Raw genomic sequence first — 26,153 nt, forward strand, 5'->3', positions numbered from 1 at the left:
TCTCAGCTTCTTTTGCATTTCCCTTTAAACTTTCAGCCAACTTTTTATTTCCAGCAGTATTTGTATCATTAATACATTTTGTAATATACTTTATTCAACACCCGCTGGAACGTCATCGATGGGCGACGATTGGCTGCCATGATAGCTGGGAGCCTATTGAAAGCATCCAACGTGGTTTCCAAATGCAGTAGCCCTTACTGTTACCCCATCACCATCCATGCCAGTGGGAGTAAGTTATATATTACTGTGTATGTTCCAAAAAGAAATAAAAAATTGCTTGGTTTTTAGGGCTAAAGGGGCTTAAAGGGATTCTACCATTAAACTACCTTTTTATTCTAATGAACACGTCGGAATAGCCTTAAGAAAGGCTATTCATCTCCTACCTTTAGACGTGGTCTCCGCTGCGCCGTTCCGTAGAAAGACCGGTTTTAACCGGTATGCAAATGAGCTCTCTGCAGCAATGAGGGTGTGCCCTAGCGCTGAAAGGCCGATGAGCGCATCCCCATTGCTGCCCGAGAGCTCTTTCCTGCGCCGCCAACTTGTTCTGCAGCAACTCCGCCTCTTCTGGCTTCTCTTGCTCTTGTAGTTCGATACAGGAGCATAGAGAGGCCACCCCAAAATGGCCGCCGGCCGGCTCCTGTATTGAACTGCAAGAGCGGCTACCCAAAAATGGCCGCCGGCCATTTTGGGGTAGCCACTCTTGCAGTTCAATACAGGAGCCGGCCGGTGGCCATTTTGGGGTAGCCGCTCTTGCAGTTCAATACAGGAGCCGACCGGCGGCCATTTTGGGGTGGCCTCTCTATGCTCCTGTATGGAACTACAAGAGCAAGAGAAGCCAGAAGAGGCGGAGTTGCTGCAGAACAAGGAGGCGGCGCAGGAAAGAGCTCTCGGGCAGCAATGGGGATGCGCTCATTGGCCTTTCAGCGCTGGGGCACGCTCATTTGCATACCGGTTAAAACCAGTCTTTCTGCGGAATGGCGCGGCGGAGACCACGTCTAAAGGTAGGAGACGAATAGCCTTTCTTAAGGCTATTCCGACGTGTTCATTAGAAAAAAAGGTAGTTTAATGGTAGAATCCCTTTAAATCTGCATGTTGGAAGGCAGCATTACAATGCACTCCTATGGAGTGAACGTGGTACGTCATGCCGTGGGTTGTGAGTGACAAGTACAGCCCTGACCTTTAGGCACTGTCCTGTAATACTAATGGTGTGTCAGATGTTGACTCTCAGGCTGTGGCTTTCTTTGATATTCCTCCTATTTCCTGCCTTAGCTGGGAGCCTTTCCAAAAATAACAGCACTAACAATATTTGCTTTAGCTATATTCTTTATGGAAGCCGCTCCAGCTGTGGAGTAACAGGGCGACACCATCCCCATCACTGTGTACAGGCGCTCTGCACTGAGATGACGGCATTGCATCACCTAGGATATGATAAAATGGGGAGGACCTAAGACATATTAAATTGTTCCATCTGCATACATTATCTGACAATAAGCCATAGAACACAATATAATGTCCTCAGGGGCCACACGGTGGCTCAGTGGTTAGCACTGCAGCCTTGCAGCGCTGGAGCCCTGGTGTTCAAATCCCGCCAAGGGCATAAAACCATCTGCAAGGAGTTTGTATGTTCTCCCCGTGTTTGCATGGATTTCCATCCCATATTTCAAAAAAGACATACTGATAGGGAAAAAATGTACATTGTGAGCTCTATGTGGGGCTCCCAATCTACATTTAAAAAAAAAAACAAAAAACAATATAATGTCCTCAGGTCGCCATAAATTCTAGCCAAAACAAATATTCTAGATCAAAGTAATAAAGCCAAGTAACCTGCTCAAATAACTTAAATCAGGGGTCGCCAAGCACTACATGAGCACTGTATGTGTACCCCTAAAACATAGCATGTATTCTAAGGGACCAGGGGCAGACTAAGGGTACTATGTGCCTCAACTGGTTCAGAAAGCACCCCACCATCCCAATTCCCATAGCGGCCCCTCCGCGCAACACGCTGTTCCGCCGCAGCCCCACTGTGCAGTGCACTGTCACGCCGCGGCCCCTCTGCGCAGCACAGACTTTGCCCAGCATTATGTCTTCACTTGCAGCCCCCGTGTGACAATACAGTTTGCCTTTCTTCTAATCTGCCAGGGTGAGAGCTGAGGATGTAGACCGCTCCTCCATGAAGAGTTCCATTGGGTAACTCTAAGTGTGACTAAACTTTCCCTTTAAATGTTGGACTGCCTGTAGGAAATGAAGTGAGACGAGTGATTTATGATGTGTCCATATAATAGTGGAAATGAAAGACGATCTGACACCTCATTGAGCTCCCGTCAGGGGACGGCATATGGTGATGCGTTACTAGATCCAGCATAACAACTCTTTACAAGGGGTTAATCCTTTAACCTATGCAAGATATATCAAGTAAGGGTAAAATCTCATGACGGCCATACAGATATCTCCTCTGAAGCAATAGAAGTATACTGCGCTGACATGTTTACTGGTGCAGAGCAATGCTCAATCTAGATTTCCAGCAATAAAATAGTTTCCATGGATTCCTATTAAGCTGCCACACATCAGCCCAAGTTTCAGAATAGATTTCTTGACCTTTTCCGTTTCGGAGGGCAGAGCTTCATTATTCTTTGCTGAAATTGTCATTTTTTCCTGTATCCTTTTCAAATGACTGTACCCGTGGTGTATGGACAGATGGTGGCAGCGACTAAATGGACTTGTTTCGAGACGGAAGAATTTGAGTGTATGGCAGTAGAGACCCACGCACATTTACCCAAGACCCTAAGCTGTGCAGATTTATACCTGATGGATATTTATAAGGCCTCATACACATTACCGCTGTCAGCTACAATGCAGAATGAAAACTGAAATATGAACGATGGAAAATTGCAGCAAATCATGAGTTAGAGAGCAGGGCAATAAACGGGAACAAGAGGAGAGATCCAGGGTGTTTGCGGGCGAGGGCTAGACCTTCCATTTTATTCTGTGTAAGAATGGGTGAATTGCAATACCTGCCAAATACACCAGCCATATCTGCTCAAGAACAAATCCAAAAATTGGGTACGTGAAACAATGCACAAGTCTAAAGTTGGCCGTGCACCTTACATTACTGTCGGCCAATCATTCATTTGTCAGCTATTCCTTCTACCCCTCCCATACACATGCATGCTTTGCCTGGCTATTCGCATTATTCTGCAGCTGTCTCTAACCCTGCATAGATCAGCTGGTCTGGTAGGATCTAGGCACCAGAGTCTATGGCAGTGGTTGGGGCTCTCCTATTCAAGTAGTAGGAGCGACTCCATGGCGCCTTCCACTCTATTGTGGCAGTCCCAGGGAAGTGCGGCACTACTCATATCTTGAGTAAGAGAGCCTCCATGTACTCTCCATCCATTGCTATAGCTGCAGGAACAGCTAATCTGTGGATAGGGCATTAGTTTGTGATCTTTGGGGGTGCGACATCCAACTCCACACAGATCAGCTGTCTTGGAAGCTCTATAATTGTGGACGAGAAGCATGTGCAGAGTCTCCTATTCAAGTAGTCTGAGCAACTCCGCAACCCCATCCAATCTAGTGGTAGTCCCAGGGAAGTTCAGTGTCGCTCCTATATCTTGAATAAGAGAGCCCGTATATGCTCTGTCCACTGTTACAGCTGATCTGTCGATAAGTCGTCAGTATGAAAAAATCGAATTGGGGCGAAAAAAACCCTTTAAGTAATTGCAGATTGGTTGGCACACCGGGTATCATCATTAAGATAAGTCATACTTCTCTCTAAACTGTACTGTAAACCCTATAAAATCCACTGCCCGTAGTGGTAAAGTGTGGAGTTCCGCTTTAAAACCCTGCTGTCGGCACGTATTGGCAACGACACACGGACAGGCCCTGACTATAGTCAAGTCTTTTCTCTTCTCTTGGCTTTCGTTCCATTATTTTACCAGCCTTGTTACTAATCTCTTACGCCAGATGGGTTTTATTGGCTAGGAAATCTGTTTGGCCCAGTAATATAAAGAAGCCTGAAGTGTCTTGACTTACTCAAAGTGTTGACTTGGTAGAAAGAAGCTTCAGATCTCAGCACTTGGGCAGATTTAATGTAATATTTCACCTTGTCCCTCCCTTGGCTGCGCTTACCAGAAAGTAATTATTGAACCAGTCCTACAAGGCGGCGCGAGGAACAATAGCCCCTCCATTGTAAATAGACTGCTTCACTTCTTATAAGATGTCAGTGGAAATTTAATTCCTAAACTTTTTTTCTCCACATCTCCGATCAATGTCTGGTAAAGTTCCCATCACCAGCCCATAAAACCACATTAGAAGCTGCGTCCAGCTGTATACCTGGTGTAGGGCTTCCAGCTGTATACCTTGTGTAGGGCTTACAGCTGTATACCTTGTGTAGGGCTTACAGCAGCCAAATCAACTAATCGATGCGGGATATGGGTGTCCGATCCCCCAATCTGATACTAATGACCTATTGTGTGATTAAGTCACCAGTATCCATTATTCCTAGATCTTGACAGCCCCTTTAACTGTATGGACTTAGCTATATATAGTATATCACAGATGCTGTTTCAGTTCACATTTGGCCATGCTTAGTAATATTTCCCATTAGTCTGTGCTGGGTGCTATTACTTTAATACACACATATGCTGCTTTTACCCGTCATTAACCGGTTAATCCGCAGCAATCTCATTTACATGTATTTTTACTAAATGAACATGATTTTTTTTTTTCTCATTTCTGCAAATGAGACAAAGCCGCAGTGATCTTCAAAGGGGTATGTTGGACAGCGCTTTGCTGTAATGCTTTCGAGATTTGCTTGCTGCTTTCCTGTTCTGACTTTGAACTAGCAGACACCAGGGGTACAAACCAAATAGTAGAGAACCCATTTATAATGCATTCGGCGCTGCGTCTCATCTCTTCTGTTCTGGGAGAATGGTATTCTATAAGGTATGACACTCTACATATTACAACTTACAAAACCAGAATCCAGTGCTATTGGTGTAGTATAGGGTCCAGCATAGTCTACAGGTACTGCATATACTTAGACTGTCCACCCTCTAATTTACCTGTATCAAAGAAAACCAATCTACCTATAGATTTATAGTTTCTCTAACCACTAAGCCAGACAACTGGCGAAACCAGTAGCCTATCTCTGCCCATCGTTCTAACAATTGGAGGGATCTTTGCACCCGGGGCCCTACTGATCAAAACTTAAGATATTTCACACATCATAAGTTTTTGGAAGGAGGAGTTCTTAATTCTACTGGTGCTACTAGGGTTGTGAAGTCAGAGACTGGAACAGTTTTGGATCGGTCGGGAAAAAGTTATCAACTCTGGCTTCAGAACGAAATAATGACTCTTGTATTGGTATTATATGCATAATTAGTTGCATAATAAAAATGTAGTCACTGCATTGTTTTATGGATTAGTGGAGGTTTACCCTGACAGTCAACCATTTATGAAGGAGTTGGAGTCTGAGTTGATGGTTTGGTCTGCCAACTCCACAGCCTTGGGTACTACTGAGCCTTTATGTAGCCTCACCTCTCCTGGGCTTCCTCATGGTCCTCTTTAGTCATCTTCCAACCTTTTCTGGGTGATGTGATGGGCCCCGGCATACTGCTATGGCCCAATCACAGGCCTCAGTGGTCCCCAGGCCCATAAGAGTTTGGAAGAGGGCGCCATGATGTGTGGAAGACTAGGAGAGGAGAGAGAAGGCGAGTCCACTTCATTATTTTCCCACACCTCTCCTTGGCCTCTCCTTATTATACTCTGAGGGCTGAGAGAGCTCAGACTGTAATAATGACACGTCCATCACTGGCAGAAATACTTTACATGTAATAACCATTTCGGAGCATAACTGGTTATATTATATTATAATAGTGCTGTTTGCACTGTGTATGGCAGGTTACACGCCAGGCCCAACACTCTCCCAACAATACGGCTGCTGTTTCTGCCAGCCAGACTTTTTTCTCATTCAGGTTGTTATTTGAGCGCTGACCTGATTCAGTCCTAGGACCAAGGTCATGTTTTATTCAGCGCAAGAAAATGGAAAATCTGGCAAGCACCAGGATCCTTGTGTTGAAACCGTTTTTATTTAGCTCACCGTGCAACAATAGAAAGAGATGAAGCCGATGAGAGAATACGAGGGAATTTCAATCCATTATTCATTGCGTTCTAAAGCTTTAATTATACAGAGGGTTATCATGTGAGTCCATTTTGTTCTGGGGGTTTAGAAGGAGGTCGACCTTGAATTTTTAATTTGCAGAAACGGCACTTTGAACGTTTTTAGATGATTTCCGAGTCTGCGGAATTATCTAGATTACGGACTATGTAGAGAGTCATCTTCTCTCCATCTACATGGCTAGTACTTGTACAACAGAAGAACTTCTTTCTCTGCTGAATCAGCCTTGTCGGACAGGGGGGGAATCAGGCATAGCGAATAGGCGGCGAAGGAAATGGACAATTAAAAAAAATTGCGCACTGGACACTTCTCGCTAATTTGGTTACATTTTTGGAGGGAGAAGACCTGCTGCAGATGGCAATAAAGAAACTGCAAGGATCCAACTGAGAAGCTGAAGGCAACGCTCAGTGTATATCCATGGCTGCAGTCTAAAGCAATCGCAGGTCTTTAAAAAAAACCAAAAGTTCCATATGTTTTAGTAACAAGACACGTATGAGAATTTAGTGCATACGTAAACTTACAGCATCCTGTTTATATAGAAGGAAGAGTTGGAAAGGGTGTATTGAAGGTATTGTTCTGAAGGCAGAACAAGTAATCTGAGATAAGGAAATCTCTTCTGTTACATAGAAGTGTATAAACCAAACATAGCCATGTTCTTTTTTTCTTGCATATTTCACTGGGGGACACGGCACCTTGGGTATAGACCTGGCCACTAGGAGGCGGACACTAGGAAAACGAGGCCGTCGGCTCTGCCTACACAGTCTATACCCTCTCACTGACCCTACCCTCAGCCTAGTGTTGTAGGAACCTGCGGGCGCATGCTCTCTTTTATAGAACGCCTCGCAGTCACCCAGTCCCCATCCTTTATTTGCTGGCGGCTGGAAATTCCAGATACTCCATTACTGTGCGCCAGGTATCACCGATGGGGTGACCCTGCAGCACCTGAAGACACCAGATGAGTAAGTATGAGAAGAATAAGAGATGGGTGAGTATTATTCTCCTCCCCCGTCCTCTCTCCTGGACTCTTCTCTCAGGGGTTAATCTGTTCAGGGAGTTGCTGGCCAATTTAGATCAGCCCACAGGTGAGCTTATTAGGTTTATTCTGGACACCTGGCAAGATTCACTTCAGTCCATTTTGAATCTCACACTAAAAGGGAGGAAGAGGAGCAAAGAAGCAAAGCGCTCAAATCTCAATTTGTGGATTGTTACATGAAGGCTGGACTAAAGGGCAAGTAGATACAGCTCTAATATATGTAACCGATTTTGGTGGAGGGACATTCACACTGAGGACCTTTTTCTGCTGCAGTCAGTATTAGGACATGCTTCCTATGGCCTGTTTGATTAACTCCATGTCCTCCCATACAGAGCCCTCGCTCCTTGGGCCTGCCATGTTTTCATGTGTGCCCCCCTTTTTTAAATGCTAGCACACCTACCCATTTATTTTCTTACCTTGTGGTCCTATTCCTGTCCACTTTGCAGGCTGAGCTCCTTAACAAAATTATTGCTTACATGGACAACACACGGATATCATCCATGTGCCTCACACTAGGTTCACACCTGCATTCGGTTTTCCATTAGCTGGGTCTGCTTGGGGACGCCATGAATGGTTCCGCCTTTTTAAAATGTAATGGGGAACCGAATCCCTGAGCGGAGATCAGACGCGGGTGTGAGCCTAGCCTTACATGTATATGTTCGATGGATGAAAGAGTGCTTTTTGGCCTTCATGGGTCATTACTGGGTGTTGGACGCTTGGCAGGGCAACCATACTATCCAAAATCAGGGAGGGTATGCTTGCACAATCCCTTTAATTACCTGAAGGCTTCATTGTCTCTGTCACTTGCATCTTGTAATAAAGTTTTTACTAGACTTGTGGATTTTAGACCAGCCCTTGTTACACCCATGGCCTGACTATGCATGGCACTACAAATTTGCTAGTCTCATCTGCAGCCTGAAGGGAATATAATCCTCTGCACCATTGCCTGTGTATCAACAACATAGACCTAAATGGACAGGTTTTTCTAGTTTTATGTAAATATATGGCTTCTTCATGGTATTAATGAAAAGTTCAGCAACTCTATTATACTTTTGCATATTCGTTCCTCCACTTGTTCAGGTTCCTACTTGCTTGCAGTGAATAGAAACGTTGAGCTGACACGGGTGCATAGTTTGCTTAGACTAGGTTTACACCTCTTTTTATCACTTTTGTATTTCTGTTTTGTTTTAGGAGGAGAAAATTGAAATTGTTTTAGATCCAGACCAACCATATGTCTATATTGTGGTGATAGTCAGAGATGAGCAATTCAGGGGATAAAGTTCATGTCAGGGACTATGATATTGTACTGAATACTCCCTCTTCTCAGGCCAGGGAGAGCCCATCAGTTGGTTGCATGGTTATGCTGCAGCTCAGTCCCTTTTAAAATAATGGGGCCAAGCTGTGATTCCAGACTTGGCCACTGTAGGTCGCTATGCTTGGTAGGTAGTCAAGAGGCCATAGCAATCAAAATCATGGTCTATTTGGCACCTACAGGACTCCATATTTGAATTGCAATATTGGTTTGGAGCCATTGCGAATGTATCTGAAAACCTGACTGCCAACCTAGCGCTTGGCTCTGCACTGAAAATTCAGAGGTGTCGGCAGCTTCCACCTGCAATAACAGCTGATTGTGTATACAAGGAGGAGGGGCGGTTTCAGACCTCTTGTTATTTCGGATACACAAGCAGTTCTGCTGTGTGCACTGGTCAGGCTCAGTTCGGATTTCCAGGATTCCAGAGTCAGATCACCGAGTCGGAAACAATAAACCTGGCAATTTTATCTCATGTGACATTGGAATCTGCCCTCTACTTAGAAATACACCACAGTGCCCAGATAACCCGCACCTATAGGCAGCAAGAGGAACAGCGACACCTACAGGCTGTAGTCACTTTTTTCCGCACTGTTGCCGCTATGAATATTATATATTATTTACATGTTATAATATGTGAATAATAAATAAGTGAATCCATATTTCTACAGAACCAAGAGGACGTCTCGCCTCCCCTGACATGCCTGTTATAGTAAATACTTGCATTGCCCATCATATAATCATTTTGGGCCATCTACATTGCTGCGTTCCTCTGTTATTCCTCCTCTATGAATACATTTATGACTGGGTAAAACTTAGGCATGTAATAGAAAAAGAAAACAACCATCAATCTGAATAACCAGCGTGATTTTGTGCACTTTGTTTTTACGGGTCGGTTATTACACCATTTACGAGCTCTTACCTGCAGTTTTGTTTGGCCCTAAACCATCCAAGATGGAACTGCTTCTATTCTCTGGGGAGGTGATCAAACATAAAAAGTTCAATGTTCTTTACTTCTCCTGGGCTCCAGTTCTGGTCCTCTTTAGGCCTCCTAAATGATATCAAGGACTGCTGAGGCCTGTGATTGGTCCTCAGTGGTCACGTGACATCATGGTGCACAGCCTAATCACAAGGCCTCTTTGGTCTCTGACGTCATTCAGTGGGCTGGAAAAGGCCTGAAGAATACAAAGACTAGCATCGGAACCCCAGGGAGGTAACGCTGTTTTTCATGTTTTCTCACCTACCCGGGCCTTCAATCATTAGACTATGGGGTCTGAAGAGATCTCAGACTATAATAGCAGTTCTGGTTCAGATGTGATCAGTCTGAACAAAGTCACTGGGAACCTGATGAGAATCCCGTGAGGTTCACCCCACACACTAATCCCTCATGTAAACTTTTGCGCCCTGAAACTGCAATCAGCTGTATTGACAGATGCCAAGGTTGGATTATAATGGGGGCCAATGAGCGATTACTTTACCATTAGGGCCACAGGCTACAACCCTTATTGACCTTATAATCCATCTCTGGTTTTCAAAAGGGGAGTGACCTAAATAATCGCCATAAAACGTAATCGAGGTAACATTCCTGATTGATTGCAATTTTTGATTTTGGTTAATAATTAGAGTTGAGAGAGTAGTATTTGAAACAGCCGTTTCGAATAGCACGCACCCATAGGAATGAATGAAAGTAGCCGGCACTCAGACTTTGCTTAACCCCCTGCGTGCCTGCTGTGTCCATTCATTTCTATGGGTGCGTGCGTTTCAAAATGGCCTTTCGAATAGTACTCGCTGATCTCTAGTAATAAGAACCAAATTCTATGGTGTGGTACCTCTATACAACCTTGCACTGTCCAACCAGTGCTGCTAGGAACTTTTATGGACACGCCCCTTTGACAAAGAGAATGAAAACACCTAGTTGTCAATTTTTACAATGCTTGAAACCATTAAGTGTGTGATATAAATGCAAATATTTACTAAAACTGACATGTCAGGAGAAGTGACGGATCCTCATTTAAGTTGTCATTTGTGTCCGGGATGTAATTTGTGTCCCTCTTGTTTCTAATACAAGGTTAGAAGTCTTTGCGACTGCTCGCTGAATGTATATAGTGAAGTGTATCTCTCTATAGCTCATGTGGGGAACCGCTCGGATAGATGCCTGTAGCAGTGCAGGAAACAGGGACACAGACACTGGATTGCACACAGGTTCAGGCTTTATTCAATTGTACCGCATACACTGCTTTTGCAAAGCCACAGAATAAACAAAACCCTTCTCGGCTGAGAAACTAACTTAAACGTAAGGAAACTTTTCCCTGACTATATAGGGGACTGGCTACCAGTCTCCCACCTTGGCAACAATGGGTGGCATAGTACCTGCTTTGGAGATCCGGTCTGGACATCGTCGGTGTTGTGCCACCCTGCTAGTCTTCACACACAGACTGTTATTAGGGCCTGATTAGCCAGCTGACCCCCCTAATGTGGGGGGTCTCACCACACACCCCTTAGGTGCCTGGCTGGAATATACTTGTCTTCCCAGACTACACCCTTCACTCTCTCACACTTGCTATTCTTTCACAGCCATGTAACCCTGCTTGTATATGTTTTCCAGGAGTTGCTGGGTGTGCTTTGCTACAGATGAAGATGACAGAACAGCGGAGTGGGTCAGACCATGTCGCTGCAGAGGGTCTACAAAGTGGGTACATCAGGCGTGTCTCCAGCGGTGGGTGGATGAGAAACAGAGAGGAAACAGCACTGCCAGAGTCGCCTGCCCACAGTGTAATGCCGAATATTTAATAGAGTTCCCAAATCTTGGTGAGTGCCATTCAATTTATAGTAATCTACATTAATCTGCATTATTTACAAGAAGAGACTGGAAGACAGTACTATCTGTGTTTGTTTTCTTTGCAGCAGTTACCCCACTTACATCACATACTAGAAACTTGCACCTCTCCTCTATAGATAACCCTCATAGTGACCCATCATTGCATTCACTATTGGCAATAGATGTCACAGTTTAGCTCCTTCCCATTGACCTCCATGAATCCGCTCCTATTGCTGCCTATGGTCCTAACTATGCTGTAAAGCATATCAGTAAATTCTGCTTACAGAGCAGAGGAGAAGCTCAGAGAAGATGGCTGCCCCCATAACCATGTACAAAAAAATATGATGAAAAATCTACACCCAGAAAATAAAATTGACATTTCACTAAATGAAAATATTGATTCATTCCTTTGAACTTTTTGTGCTCCTAGTACGCCCGTAGCCACTGCTGCCTGTGTACGGCCACCACAAATGCTTGTACCAGCAGTTCCTCCTGTGATCGTTCAGTAGGTGATGGATGTCGGGGAAATGATCATAAACCACCTCCTCTTTTTATTGAACAAGGGATAAAAATGGAAATCTTAGGAGACCTTGGGTCATTGTGCATCAGCATCCAGCCATGAGCTTTCTCTCCGCTCAGTCATTTTGTTTAGTTTGGGTCAGGCCCACTGGGAAGGTCCTGGACGATATCTGTGCCTGAGCTGCATTATACACAAGGGCTGTACACATCAGTACTGCTCTACTATGCGGCTGTGCTTCTCTAACAACCTCTACAATGCCGTTACAGATGTGCCCTGCTACCGCCATCCTAATGTATCACGGGCACATTAAAAAAAAACCAAACACCATAAATCTAACACAGCTCTTAAAAAATTTTGAACAAATATATATCATACATGGATGCAATCACTAGGTGTGTCAGCTGTATTTTGATGCTTCTTGTCTTCCAGGTCCAGTTGTATATATGTTGGACCTTGCAGACAGACTGATATCCAAAGCCTGTCCTTTTGCTGCTGCTGGAATAATGGTGGGGTCGATCTACTGGACTGCTGTCACCTATGGAGCAGTGACAGTCATGCAGGCAAGTGGAATTATATTGATGAAGCGGCCATGCCAATGACGAAGTCTACTGTGTCTTTAGTCTCTGCGCTGTGTATATCTGACTTTTGCTTCAGGCTGTGTTCCCACTGACTATTTTGAAAGGATCGGACTGATATGGTGGATACAACATAAACTGTGCTTTCCTTTACAATGTGCCACCGCAACAAAAAAAAAACACCCAGTAGTTGTTCCAATCAGAATTGTTATACCATACGAGAAGTCATACATTAAATATATTCTGCTTATGTGTGGAATACCCTGAGCTTTGGTCACATTACCCTGTGTGCAATAATAGACATCAACATATGCTGCTGAAGGGGGAGCAGTGTAAAATTAGGCAATGGTCAGCAAAGTAAAATTAACGTTTTAACCCTTTATGCTCTAGGCTCTTCAATCTACCTTAACTAGTATTTTGGTGTTCCCGCCATTTCTCATTGTACATATGTTGAGTCAGTCAGTTTTATCCTTGCTATAAAATGGTCAAAAACATAAACTGAGTGCTCGATCTATTAGCTATCGCTTCCCTGTGTTGTATTTTTCGCCTTCTCAGTAGTAGTAGTCTGACATGACACCAGTAGCACACAGCAGGCCAGCCCTCCTCTGGATTTGCCACCAGGGTGCATTTTTAACCCACAATACATTTTAATTACCAGCCTGGAATATCCTGGAAAATGCGGGGTTATTGGCAGCAGATGTATTCACTGTATATCCCCATAGTATTAGCTACAGATGTTTGCTCTCTGAGGGTATAATCATAGAAGTGTAGACTTGCAGACAGCTGTGTGAGCCATGGAGTGTGGCCAGACAAGCTTCTGCTGCGACGGTGCTTTGTATCCCAGCGGAGAGAAGAAGCCATGCCTTGCCCGGAGGGTGAGGTATTGCTATTTCTTTTGTCGGGATCTTTTACTACAACCACATACATGATCATAAAATATTAGACAAGCAAGGGTTATGTTAAGGCTATATGGTGATATTGGAGAGATTACTGCAGGGTAAGTGAAAGCGACTTACACATTACTGAGACTTTGTGATCACGGCAAATCTGCAAATGCATTGCGTGACAAATTTAGCAATTTCCTGCAGTCTTAGCTGTGGGATCGGTAGCCTTTGCCTAAGACCCCATGCACGTGACCAAGTGTGCATTCGATGTGGGACCGAGTTTGCAGTCGGATGACATTCAAAGTGACATCCGAGTGTTATATGAATGCATTCTGATGTCACGTCAGTCACGTCTATTGGGGCTTCCAGTCTTTTCTGTTTCGCTCAGACACTGCAGGAGAACCTGTTCTATCCTGCTCCACGTCACGAAACGGAACCCCATAGACGTGAATGCATCACGTGTCAAGTGTCTTCCGATTGTATTCATGCTGTAAACTCAGCCCCACATCGGATGCATGCTCGGTTGTTTGCATAGGGCCTAAGAGTTGTAGAGAGTTACACATGTAGTATGTAATAGTGACAATGCCAGCTTTAGCTTTATACTTGATGTCATTTGACCATAGATATCAGAACACTCAAAATAGGGATCTTGTATGGATATCACTCACGTTTCTATCCGCAAAATTGGGCAGGGTTAACAATTCTTTCCAATACAAATGGAGCCATTGGCAACTTGGATTATATTGGCTAAATGTATGCCAAGAGAACATCTTAATCTAAAAGAACCTTTCCATCTACTCTTCTTTATAATTTAAAGGGGCTTTCCAGACATCAATTGAGGACCTTTCCTTTAGGATAGGTCAAGAATTTGATATCGTTCGGAGTCTGGCACCCAGGATCCTCGCCGATCAGTTATTTGAAGAAACCAAAATCCAAGCACAGGGCTATACTCTTGAATGGGACTGAACTGAGTACAGGCCATATGACCGATGAATAACTTGGCTTGTTATTTAGAAGCTGCTCTCAGGGAGCTATTGCTTCAAACAGCTGATTGTCTAGGTACATGGTGTCAAGCCCTTGCTGATCTTCATGTAAGGGTGCGTTATATCATGTGGGCGCCAGTCAAAATCTTTCACAGGGTCCTGTCATTCCTAGTTATGGCATAAACTCGCTAACTCTCTCTCTCTCTCTCTCTCTCTATCTATCTATCTATCTATCTATCTATATAGATAATGTGCCAGCCCTTGTTAGCCTTTGCCAGTAGTCACCATCATTTGCTGTCACTCAATAAACATTCTAAAATATCGCCTAGTGGTGGCGCCATACACTCTGCGGTACAGGATTGGCATTTGCACCACACTTATGACATTGAGGACTCCGGTAGCTGAGAATCTCTCCGTGTTAGGGATCTGGACTAATAGGAACGCCTCCGGATTAACCAACGAATCCTCAATCCATAAATTTCCTTTGGAATATAAAGTATAAAACCTTCTTCTTCCCGCTAATGAGTAATGAAATATAAAAGGAAATGTGAAGCTTGATGATCGTTGTTAATTAACATCTGCGCTAATTATGTCAATGTTGACTTTGATTTTCTGCCAGTTTCTTTGAGCTCCCGGTGTGTGTATTTGCATACCAAATATATAAGTGATTACTCACAGCGACCACATCCAGGAGAGACGCCGCACAATTGTTATTTTCCTGATGCTTTGTTAGGTTCTGGCAGCCCATTAAGTATTTAGGACTCTCCGGTGCTTCATTATACATCCTGACGACAACGCCATATGGGCTGCCGCGCTAGAGTACTACGCATTTCAAGTTTCTGAGTACCAGGTTTTCATTCTGAAGAGCTCTACAGCTCAGATTCAGCCATTAGGAATATTACTCTATGTTTTCTGAGCAATAGGCTGCCATGATGGTGGGTAGTTGTCACCAGCTGCTGATATTCCCTACATCAGCCACTAGAGGGGAAATGTTGTATTACGTGTGCTTGGTTAAAGGGGTATGTCCGGGACTAGCTGATCAGTGCAGATTCTGGGGATCAACTGATCAGATACCGATGACCAGTATGAAAATGCCTACGTGGCCCCCGCACCATTGAACAATTTAGGACCAATATGATCTCGTGTATGGCTGCATCCGCAGATTGCGAACTCATCAGCCCGCTTCTATATAATGCCTTTTTGGCCACTTTAAGGGACGACGTTCAGTGCAGGAAATAACGTCCATCAATTCTCTGCAGCCGATTTGCCTTCCTGAGAACCATAAGATCTTCTCCAATCAATATTGACTGTATAAAATAATGGAGGCGAGCGGTGGGGAAGAAGCTCGAGAAATAATTATAGCACCCGCACTAAGCCATAATCATTTCTTGCTTTCTGAATGTAAATCCGGCTCAATACCAAGCCCTTGGATCCAGCTGCAATACCCTTTATGTCAAGTGAAGCCGCTGCTCCGCTCGCCAGGGTGACGAAACAAAGCTCGCCGACAGTCGCCCAAGACGATGATGAGGAATTCAGCCTGGGACCTTTGCTATTAAATTGCTTAGGGTGTTAAATGTCTTACCCTTCAAGGAGTAGTTCAGGTTTGTGGGTCTGTTTTGGTCTTGACTTCTCCAAGCTGTGACCTTGCGTTGTCGGATTTTGGCATCTTTGCCGTGTACAGTGATGCTGCATATTTTGGCTTTGTGCACACCATGGTGTTACCTCCATATCTTTTTTTTTTTCCTAATTTCGAGGATCTTCTGTCTGACCATGGCGGGCATCCTTTTATAGAGGAGTCTGGGTGGCTAGTTTCTCCTGCCTCCTCATAGCCCTGTGTTAGGCCGTACCATTTAGCAGCATATGACATTGGTCTTTGTATTCTCCAGGTTGTTGGCCACAAGGAAGGCCTCGATGTTATGGAGCGCGCCGATCCCCTGTTCCTGCTGATCGGTCTTCCCACCATCCCTGTTATGCTGATCCTGGGCAAGATGATCCGCTGGGAAGATTACGTGCTCCGACTGTGGCGCAAATACTCCAACAAGCTGCAGATACTGAACAGCATATTTCCAGGTATAGTAAATGAAAGGGTTAATGGGGCTAAAAGTATTTCGTTTTTGATTCGCTTGGCTTCTAGACTGTGTATGGGTCAGTTATAGTGAGTTGCAATAAACTTTACATCCTGGAATATAGGAGAGGTCCAACCTTTTCTGTTGATTTTCTAAGGGTTTTTTTGTGCATGTAGATTTAGGCCTCATTCACATGGCCGAGTGTGCAGGGCAGGGTTGATTTTATATTGGAATGTACTCTGATCCCATCCTTCTGCCCCATTGATTTCAGTGGGGGTTCTAGTTTTACTTACTTGAGAGATAGGTCACGCTTTTCTTCAAATCCCAGGTGAATAAGAGTTTGCGAAAGCGGCTGCAACAAGACTGCCATGTCTAAATATACTCTCCCTAGTCCTTCACTAGAAAAGGCCGATGGCAAGAAAACTGAGATTCCGACTTAGGAGGTCATTGAGATCTACCGGTCACTGCAAAATGTGTCTAGTCTTGTGATTTACCACCATTGTATTCAATGACCTGTCTGTTGTGAATCTCCGCAGGAATTGGATGCCCAGTCCCTCGGGTACCCGCTGAAGCCAACCCTCTGGCAGACCATGTCTCTGCTACTCGCATACTATGTGGAGCTCTGGTCTTTCCCACCATTGCTACAATAGTTGGCAAGCTGATGTTCAGCAGTGTTAATTCCAACCTGCAAAGGACAATTTTGGTAAGGACCTTCTACAAGAAAGTGAATGTAGGTGGCAGCCTCCTGTATTCACCTCCTATCACCCATGTATCCAACCGATAAATAACCATCAGTGCTTGTGACAGACTTGTCCTGTCCATGACGAATTGCTGTCTTCTTCTAGGGAATATTGACATTTTCACATATTCTATTTACCAGTAATTATATTTGAGATTTCTCCTCCCTCCTGATCCTCAGCAGTGTCATGTGATCAAAATTCTCTGACTTGTGTGTGAACAGGATGTCAGTATCTCTATACTTAGAGACTGAATTCCTGTTTATTTATAAAAAATGGGGGAAGATTCATCTAGCAAAATGTGCCACAATTCTAACCTGTGTCTAACTAGTGTTTCACCGAAAGGGCTGTGGCCTGAATAGTGACACTGGGGTGCAGAAATGTGCCAACTAATAGGTGGTGTAAGGTTAGACAAGACAGTATAAGGGGGTGTTCACAGTAGCGTCTGCTGTCCCCCCCAGGGGTTTCCGTCCTAATCCCCAGAGAAATTGGATAGGATTGGATTGGTTTAAAACCAGCGGTGTCCGTATGTAGCCTCTCCGCAGGGAAAACCAAATTTTTTTGCATGGACACAAAGTCGGACATGCAGGACAAATTTACCAAACAGCATCTTTTTCTCTTGATAAATCTGGAGCAGTTTAAGGCCGGAAACACCACGATTTTTTGTTGCGGGAAAAATCGCTGCGTTTTATAGTAATTGCAAAGTGGATGGGATTCATGCAAATCCCATTCCCAATTTGCAGTAAAAACTGCAGCACGGACACGCTGCGATTTCCAAAACCGGCACTGTCTTGGAAATCACAGCAGAAACACAGGGGAAAAACCTGTGAACTTTTTGTTCAAAGCACTGCAGGAAGAACTGCGATGTGTGTCTGCCATGGTTATTCCCACAGTGCTTTAGCGCTACGTATCGTCCCGTGGGGCCTAAGACTGTCTAGTCTAAGTTTGCACTGTGCAACTTTTATGCCTCATGCACATAGCTGTGCATTGTTAGCGTGCGAGCCATTTATTTCTATGGTCTCCTACAACCAGCCGTGTATTTACATACATGGGATTGAGTCTGGGACAGTGGCCGTGGAGGTAGAGGCGGCACATGGATGTCATCAAGGCCCGGGTACATGCACACGCCAGTATTGATAGATCTTACTCCACTGTGTCAGGCTATATTCACACCTGCTTAAAATCTGCATAGAGAAAAGTCCTGCAAGGAGGATAAAACCAGTGGAAACCCGGAGGACACCATTATAGTTTCCTCATGTAACCACTTTTTAAGCAGGCAGGGTCTCCGTCTTTCAGGTCCTCATGCAGACCCCGAACCCTAGTGTGAAACTAGTGTCAGTTGAGAGTAGAGATGAGCGAGTACTGTTCGGATCAGCCGATCCGAACAGCACGCACGCATTGAAATGAATGTACGTAGCCGGCACGCGGGGGATTAAGCGGCCGGCCGGCGTCAAAGCGGAAGTACCAGGTGCTTCCATTCATTTCAATGCGTGCGTGCTGTTCGGATCGGCTGATCCGAACAGTACTCGCTTATCTCTAGTTGAGAGATTTATTGCTGGTCACATGACAAAGCTGAGGACCAGGAGGGGGCAAATAACTCACAAATACAGTAAGAGGATTACTACAAATTCTATGCTGAAATACCTCTGTTTCTCGGAGTGATTTTTTTTTAAAGTTGCCATTGTATTATATGCACAATGTTTTTGAGTTACATCACCAAGGATATGACTGTCAGGTGATGAAGGAGTTAATCCTTATGCTCTGCTGGTGCGGCTCCACTTTGACGCCCCTATGTCTTGTTTTTCAGGGTGGGATTGCTTTTGTTGCCATAAAAGGGGCTTTCAAGGTGTATTTCAAACAGCAGCAGTACTTACGCCAGGCCCATCGGAAGATCCTTAACAACCCCGAGCCGGAGGAAGTATAAAGCGTTTTAACATTTGTGTGTCATAAAATCTCATCCGCAAAGTTCTACTGTGTCATAGTGACTCTTTGCCATCGCACAGTCCTGGGATTTTGCTACGAGCTGCTGCTGCTGCTGCGACGACCCTTGAGTTGTTTTTTTCTTTTTTTTTTCTACAGTACACGACAAAGCACTTTTGTATTGCAGGATAAGTACTTAGAAGAAGCGGCGGACAGCAGGATATATGTGTACACCGCCCTAGACGACCCCATTTCATTTTGCATCTCACATGCTGGTTATGAGCCCCTCCCCCCCCCCCCCAGTATATTATAGAGCGTCCTCTATATGGAACGAATAAACTGAAATTTGTGTTTGCCATTTTTATATTTTCAGCACTTGCACAGCGAACGGCTAAGCTTTAGGGAATAGAAAAGAGGGATTTTAGTTCATTTTGAGGCCAAATTATGTTTCTGAAGTCCCCGAGCGCTTCTTACACCCGTGCTGACTCGGTTCATTTCAGTGGTCACCACAAACCTAATGTGGAATAGTTCAGACTCTGGTAACGTTGTATCACTGCTCCGGGGAGTGGGCTCTGCTATGTTATGTATTGTGCAGGATTCTTACTATCTCTATTCTTATGCTCTGTATGCTTTTCCCAGTAACACTGATGTGAATACATTGGCAGACGACCGTTTTTGAGCTTTTCTGGACATCGATCATTGCAGAATCTTATCTTTTATTTTCCCAAATGTATTAGTAGTCTCGAAATTGTACATTGGGATTGGCTTGCTTCTTGCCATCATCGGTGGTAGTTATTTCTCCAAAGTCCATTAGTATTGTTAGGGGTACACGGCAATGTAGCTCTAGGCCCTGCCACTAGGAGGCAGTATACCACTGAAACACACACCAGGCTAATCCGTGTCAGTCTGTTCCTTGTTCATACATTCACAAAGTCCTCATTGATGGCCAATGCCAGCCCGGGTCACAAGATTCTTCAGACCTCCTTGTGCTAGGCCGTTTTCTGAAGAAGAACCGATCCTGACCCTGGGGCCAGACGTATGGGAACTGCCAAGCAGTGCTGTGCTATGCCATTCATGTAACTTCCTGGAGGCTACGGAAACCTTATGGCTATAGGTGTGTCCATAGCTCACATTCTATATGATTTACTGGAAGGGCGTAGAGCAGCACTGCTCGGGATTGGAAGCAGTTACCACATCCTGGCAATGACTTGCCAACATGGCTATAACCCTTGAATCTTTTTGCTACCCTATGGTACCATAGTGCTATGTCCTCTAAGGATACAGGTAAGAATACGAGACTTTTGTACTGGCCACAAAGCGTTCTCAGAATGGTGTAAAATAATGCAGTAAATTCTACTTGCCCTACCAATACAAAGCTCTCTGCTTGCATCTGCTTTCTTTGTGATAATTCTGATACCATTTGAGGGAGCCTTCACACGGAGTTACGCTGCGCTCATTTTGAATGTAAAAACACGTTCAGAATGAGCACGTAAAAAGCAGCTCCCATTGACTTGAATGGGAGCCGGCCTACGTGCGCTCCCCATTGAAATCAATGGGAGGCTTTTTTCCCTTTTGCTTTCAATGTATTATGCTCGTATCACATTGAAAGCAATAGGGGAAAAAAGCCTCCCATTGATTTCAATGAGGAGCGCACGCATGTCGGCTCCCATTCAAGTCAATGGGAGCTGCTTTTTACGTGCTCATTCTGAACGTGTTTTTACATTCAAAATGAGCGCAGCGTAACTCCGTGTGAAGGCAGTCTGACACCCAGAGCAGCAGATTAGTCTGATTTTAAATGAATGGGGCTGAGCATCAATACCAAGTACAAGTCCCTACGATATGTGCTGTGCTTAGTATTCAATAAAGAGGCTGTAGTGCTCTAACCCAAGCGCTATGGACTCTTCAACCATTTGATCTGTAGGGATCCTTGATGTCGGACCTGCAGTGGTCATGTATTGATATTCTTTCCTAAGGATTCCTCATCGATACAGAAGTCTTGGAACACCCCATAAGACTGTGTAGTCTAAATCCACCTTATTAGCATTAGTAAGTTTGCCCCTCTGTACCCCGCAGTGGGGGCAGCACTAGTTTTTACCTGTCTGCTATAAGATGTCATGGCTTCATTACACGTGCCAGGCTTTATGTGTGGCCCTTGTCAGTCCCTGGTGACTACTTTTATGTTTAAAAAATTGTTGTTTTCCGCAAAGCAGTGAATATGTTCTGTTGCTTTTTTAGATTATTTTTAGTGGCAGAGAATACAAGTTAAAAATGTGAAGAAGGCATTATAGGGAGTCTGTCACCAGAGCCCAGCGTATCAAGCCAGCCCGGCAGATAGATAGGAGAGTGTCACCAGAGCTCAGCGTATCAAGCCAGCCCAGCAGATACATAGGTTAGTGTCACCAGAGCTCAGCGTATCAAACCAGCCCAGCAGATACATAGGTTAGTGTCACCAGAGCCCAACCTATCAAGCCAGCCCAGCAGATACATAGGTTAGTGTCACCAGAGCTCAGCGTATCAAGCCAGCCCAGCAGATACATAGGTTAGTGTCACCAGAGCCCAACCTATCAAGCCAGCCCAGCAGATACATAGGTTAGTGTCACCAGAGCCCAGCCTATCAAGCCAGCCCGGCAGATACATAGGTTAGTGTAACCAGAGCCCAGCGTATCAAGCCAGCCCGGCAGATACATAGGTTAGTGTCACCAGAGCCCCGCGTATCAAGCCAGCCCGGCAGATACATAGGTTAGTGTCACCAGAGCTCAGCGTATCAAGCCAGCCCGGCAGATACATAGGTTAGTGTCACCAGAGCCCAGCCTATCAAGCCAGCCCGGCAGATACATAGGTTAGTGTCACCAGAGCTCAGCGTATCAAGCCAGCCCGGCAGATACATAGGTTAGTGTCACCAGAGCTCAGCGTATCAAGCCAGCCCGGCAGATACATAGGTTAGTGTCACCAGAGCTCAGCGTATCAAGCCAGCCCGGCAGATACATAGGTTAGTGTCACCAGAGCCCAGCCTATCAAGCCAGCCCGGCAGATACATAGGTTAGTGTCACCAGTGCCCAGCCTATCAAGCCAGCCCGGCAGATGCATAGGTTAGTGTAACCAGAGCCCAGCGTATCAAGCCAGCCCGGCAGATGCATAGGTTAGTGTCACCAGTGCCCAGCCTATCAAGCCAGCCCGGCAGATACATAGGTTAGTGTCACCAGAGCCCAGCGTATCAAGCCAGCCCGGCAGATACATAGGTTAGTGTCACCAGTGCCCAGCCTATCAAGCCAGCCCGGCAGATACATAGGTTAGTGTCACCAGTGCCCAGCCTATCAAGCCAGCCCGGCAGATGCATAGGTTAGTGTAACCAGAGCCCAGCGTATCAAGCCAGCCTGGCAGATGCATAGGTTAGTGTCACCAGTGCCCAGCCTATCAAGCCAGCCCGGCAGATACATAGGTTAGTGTCACCAGAGCCCAGCGTATCAAGCCAGCCCGGCAGATACATAGGTTAGTGTCACCAGTGCCCAGCCTATCAAGCCAGCCCGGCAGATACATAGGTTAGTGTCACCAGAGCCCCGCGTATCAAGGCAGCCTGGCAGATACATAGGTTAGTGTCACCAGTGCCAAGTTTATTAATCCAACCTGGCAGATAGATATGGTGGGGTCTTGTGACTCTAACCTATCAACCCTACCCTACAGATAGATAGGTTAGTGTCACCTGAATCCAATGGTGTTTTGTCCCTTGTAAATCGGCATTTCCATTGCTGAGATATTGGTGTTTTTGTTAATATGCAAGTGGACTTTTTGGAACAATGAGGGTGTTGTCATTGCTCCAAAAAGACTTTTGGGGGGATGCTGTCTTCTCTATCTGCGGGGCTGGGTTCTGGTGACAGGCTCCCTTTAATTTATGACACTAAGCTACCCCTAGCTCCTCATGGAGTTTAGTACCCCAGATTTCCCTGTTATAACACAATCAGCATCCACGTTAAAAAAAAAAAAAAAAAAAAACCTTTCTACTTGCCTAGAGATGGGTCTCATCAGACTCCTCTCTGGTGCTCCCGGCACCTGCGCGGTTCCTCGGTGAGGTCGGAGGAGTATAAGCGATTGTGCTATAACAGGGCGAATTAGGACACTAAACGTCAATCCGTAAAGACCTTCTGGGTGATTGTGTTCCAAACCACCCTGACACATCTCTCTATATAATGTGAACCTCATTTTTTGTTGCACATTTTTGTAAATATGTAAGTATTGTCAATATGCCTTTGTACAGTGGTCTCCAACCTGTACTCTTCATACTGTTGCAAAACTACAGTTCCCAGCATGCCCGGGGGCAGAGCTTAGGAGACCTTTGCCTTTCTAGTTCACTCCTTTTAGGCCTTGTAGGAATAGGGGGTGGCAGCAGAAGACTGGCAGTATGGGGGTGCACAGAGATGGCACTTGCTTAATGCCCCATCTGCAGGCAGGATTTCTTGTGTTCCCGCAGGGGTAGCTTTATTCTTCCTTTATCTAATCCTTATAACTTACAGCTTTTTATTTTCCTCACCTGATATCTTACACTATGGCGGAATTTCCATAACGGTGAAGGGCAGGGTACATAATTGTTACTAATTTATTTCCAATATTAGTGATTATTTTTATGATGTATTATCATGAATTATATAAAATGCCTTTTAGGTAAAAGTAGTTTGTTTTAAAACCTATAAAGAAGGGATCAAAAGGCTAATGCAGGGATAGAATACAAATGTCCTTTTTATCCAGGAGCAGCGCCACTCTATAGGCCGTGTCAGGTATTGCACTCTTGTTCCATTCACATAAAACAAGTTGCAATACCGAGCATGTCCCATGGGTAAGGGTGGCGCTGTTTCTGTAAAGAAGGATTTTTCTAACCCTTTAAAAGTTCTTTAAGCAGAATCAGACTTTTGTTTGAGTTATACTGGAATATTATTTGTCACCTCTTTATCACGTGGATATCGATGACAGGTGTAATATAGGAGAATCACAAAAACAGGAATGATTTAGTAGTAATTGGTATAGGGGTATTTTATAAGGGGACACACAATAGCTGTTTCCATAGTGTTTTATGTTGTACTGTATAGAATAATATATACTTGTGTTTTGTATATTCACATAAATATATATTACATATTTCCCCCCATCCCAGAAAAATAAGTAGTGCCACTCTTATCTATGAGCCACAGTGCATGTCTGGTATTGTATCTCACTACCATTCACTTGAATATGGCAGATGTGCAATACCAAATATCACCTGTGGACAAGAGGGGCACTGTTTACTGTTTCTTTAAAGGATATTATTCAAGTTAATGGTGGTGTGCTGTAATCCAGACATGAGACGAGTGACCTTGTTTCATGGGTAGCCAAGCATATTATTTTTTTCTGTTCTTGGTAAACCCCATTTAATTTGTTTTTCCATGTTGTGACTTATTTCCAACCTTGTAATTGGTCATCAATATTGGTGGTAGTCCAAAGATGGCGCCCATGTGTATTACCTGTGGTGGGTATTTGCATAACTATTCCCAAAATATGATGTAAGCTGCAGTACCCTTACATGGCCACTACACAATGGACGAAGCATCTGCTGCCTAGTCCCAGCACTGGTGGATTCTGTGAGCGACACATCATGATGGAGTTCCCATGTGTCAGATCCCCATCGATTTAATATTGATGAAAGAATGCCATCGGTATCCAAAAGTTGGTTAAGCTTTTTAAGCCACGCCCCATTATGTTTTAAAATAAATAAATGAATAAATAATTACAAATATTTGGAGAAATATGTATAGATTGATCACTTATCTTTGAATATTTTTGGATTTTCAATATTGTTACATGATGTTTGTGAACTTTCCAGTATCTAGAATAGATTACGGTATACTGACTTCCTCAAAAAGATTTTGTGGCAAGATGGAATACTTTACAAAATGGCTCTCCTCTATCGGGAAGGAAGTTGGTATTGTATAGTATGCAAGTCTCATTGTTCCTTGCATTCATTTTTACTATGTGCCCCCCTCCCCCAAAGGAAATCTAATTCAGAGACCATGGAAGGGATTGTGTTACACCGAGCACCCATGTAACTTCTCAGTAAGGTTTGGGATTCCACCTGTTACTGGTTTCTTGCTATTTTTGACCTGTTCAGTAATTTTTGTGGTTCTTTTGCCTGTGTTTTCAGAGCCCCCACCTTCTGCCTGGCATGTACTGTAATGGGGTGGTGTCCTGGCCCTCATGTAGTAGCCGTTCTGTGTTGTTATGAGAACCCATTACCTTTTACTGCGTGTTCTACATTTTCGGTTTCGCTGTGCACACGAGCCAAGGGCCGTCATTGAACGTTGGGTGTTTAATTGGCTTTCGCAGATTTTTGGCTACCGTTCAAGTAAGACGTTCTGCTGTAAACATGATTTTTTTCCTTTTGATGTTAAATATTAATAAAGTATATATTTCCAAATAAAAATGGATGTTCAGGATCTTAAGACTGAAAATAATATTGGATTTTATTGCGGTGACATTGCCAAAGGTTATTTGTAGTACCAGGATAAACCTACAGGTGGGGCTACACCAGAGGGTATCACTTGTATCTTTCCTATCTTTGTTAAACCTAAACCCGTTTTGGCCAGGTTATATTTTGCCATGGTTGCCCTAGGTGCCAATACGGCCTGTCATTAGTCGCCACATCACGTGATACTGATTGTGGTGTAAAGGCCACAAATGGACCAGGAATTGTCATCTAAAATGGACCAGGAACATTGGCGTTTGATGGCCAACTTTAGTCTGCCAAAAATTATTTGGACATGCTGGACAATGGTCGTCCAAAAATACTAGTTTGGCATAAGTGGTCGCCTTTGACCAATAAATAAATTGTGCAGACATGCTGCAGTTTAGGTGTTAAAGGGGTACTCCAGGCTAAATGGATGTCCTATATTTAGGATAGGTTGCCAATTAAGGACAGGCAGGGGTCCGATGCCTGAGCCCCCGGCCAATCAGATGCTGCCATCTCTTTAGTACTCGCCAAGCACAGCTTGACAGCGACTGTGCTTGGTATTGAAACTCAGCCCTTTCACTTGAATGGGACTGAGCTGCGATCAGGTCATGTGACCAATGAAAGTGACATCACATGGACTGTAAAGCAGAGGCCACCACTG

At 44.5% G+C, this 26,153-nt stretch overlaps 1 protein-coding gene across 1 annotated transcript in view; it reads left to right on the forward strand.

Annotated features, from left to right (window-relative positions):
• Window positions 1-25,484, forward strand: part of MARCHF5 (membrane associated ring-CH-type finger 5) — a 34,664-nt gene extending 9,180 nt beyond the window's left edge. Inside the window, exons 2-6 of the mRNA XM_075258318.1 lie at window positions 11,123-11,325; window positions 12,285-12,415; window positions 16,184-16,367; window positions 16,900-17,066; window positions 18,908-25,484. Coding sequence (XP_075114419.1) covers window positions 11,123-11,325; window positions 12,285-12,415; window positions 16,184-16,367; window positions 16,900-17,066; window positions 18,908-19,024 — 802 coding nt within the window. The 3' untranslated portion in view covers window positions 19,025-25,484. The remainder of the gene's footprint in view (window positions 1-11,122; window positions 11,326-12,284; window positions 12,416-16,183; window positions 16,368-16,899; window positions 17,067-18,907) is intronic.
• Window positions 25,485-26,153: the final 669 nt, after the last annotated feature.

This window comes from Leptodactylus fuscus, chromosome 10, assembly GCF_031893055.1.
Source record: "Leptodactylus fuscus isolate aLepFus1 chromosome 10, aLepFus1.hap2, whole genome shotgun sequence".
Lineage (NCBI taxonomy): Eukaryota > Metazoa > Chordata > Amphibia > Anura > Leptodactylidae > Leptodactylus > Leptodactylus fuscus.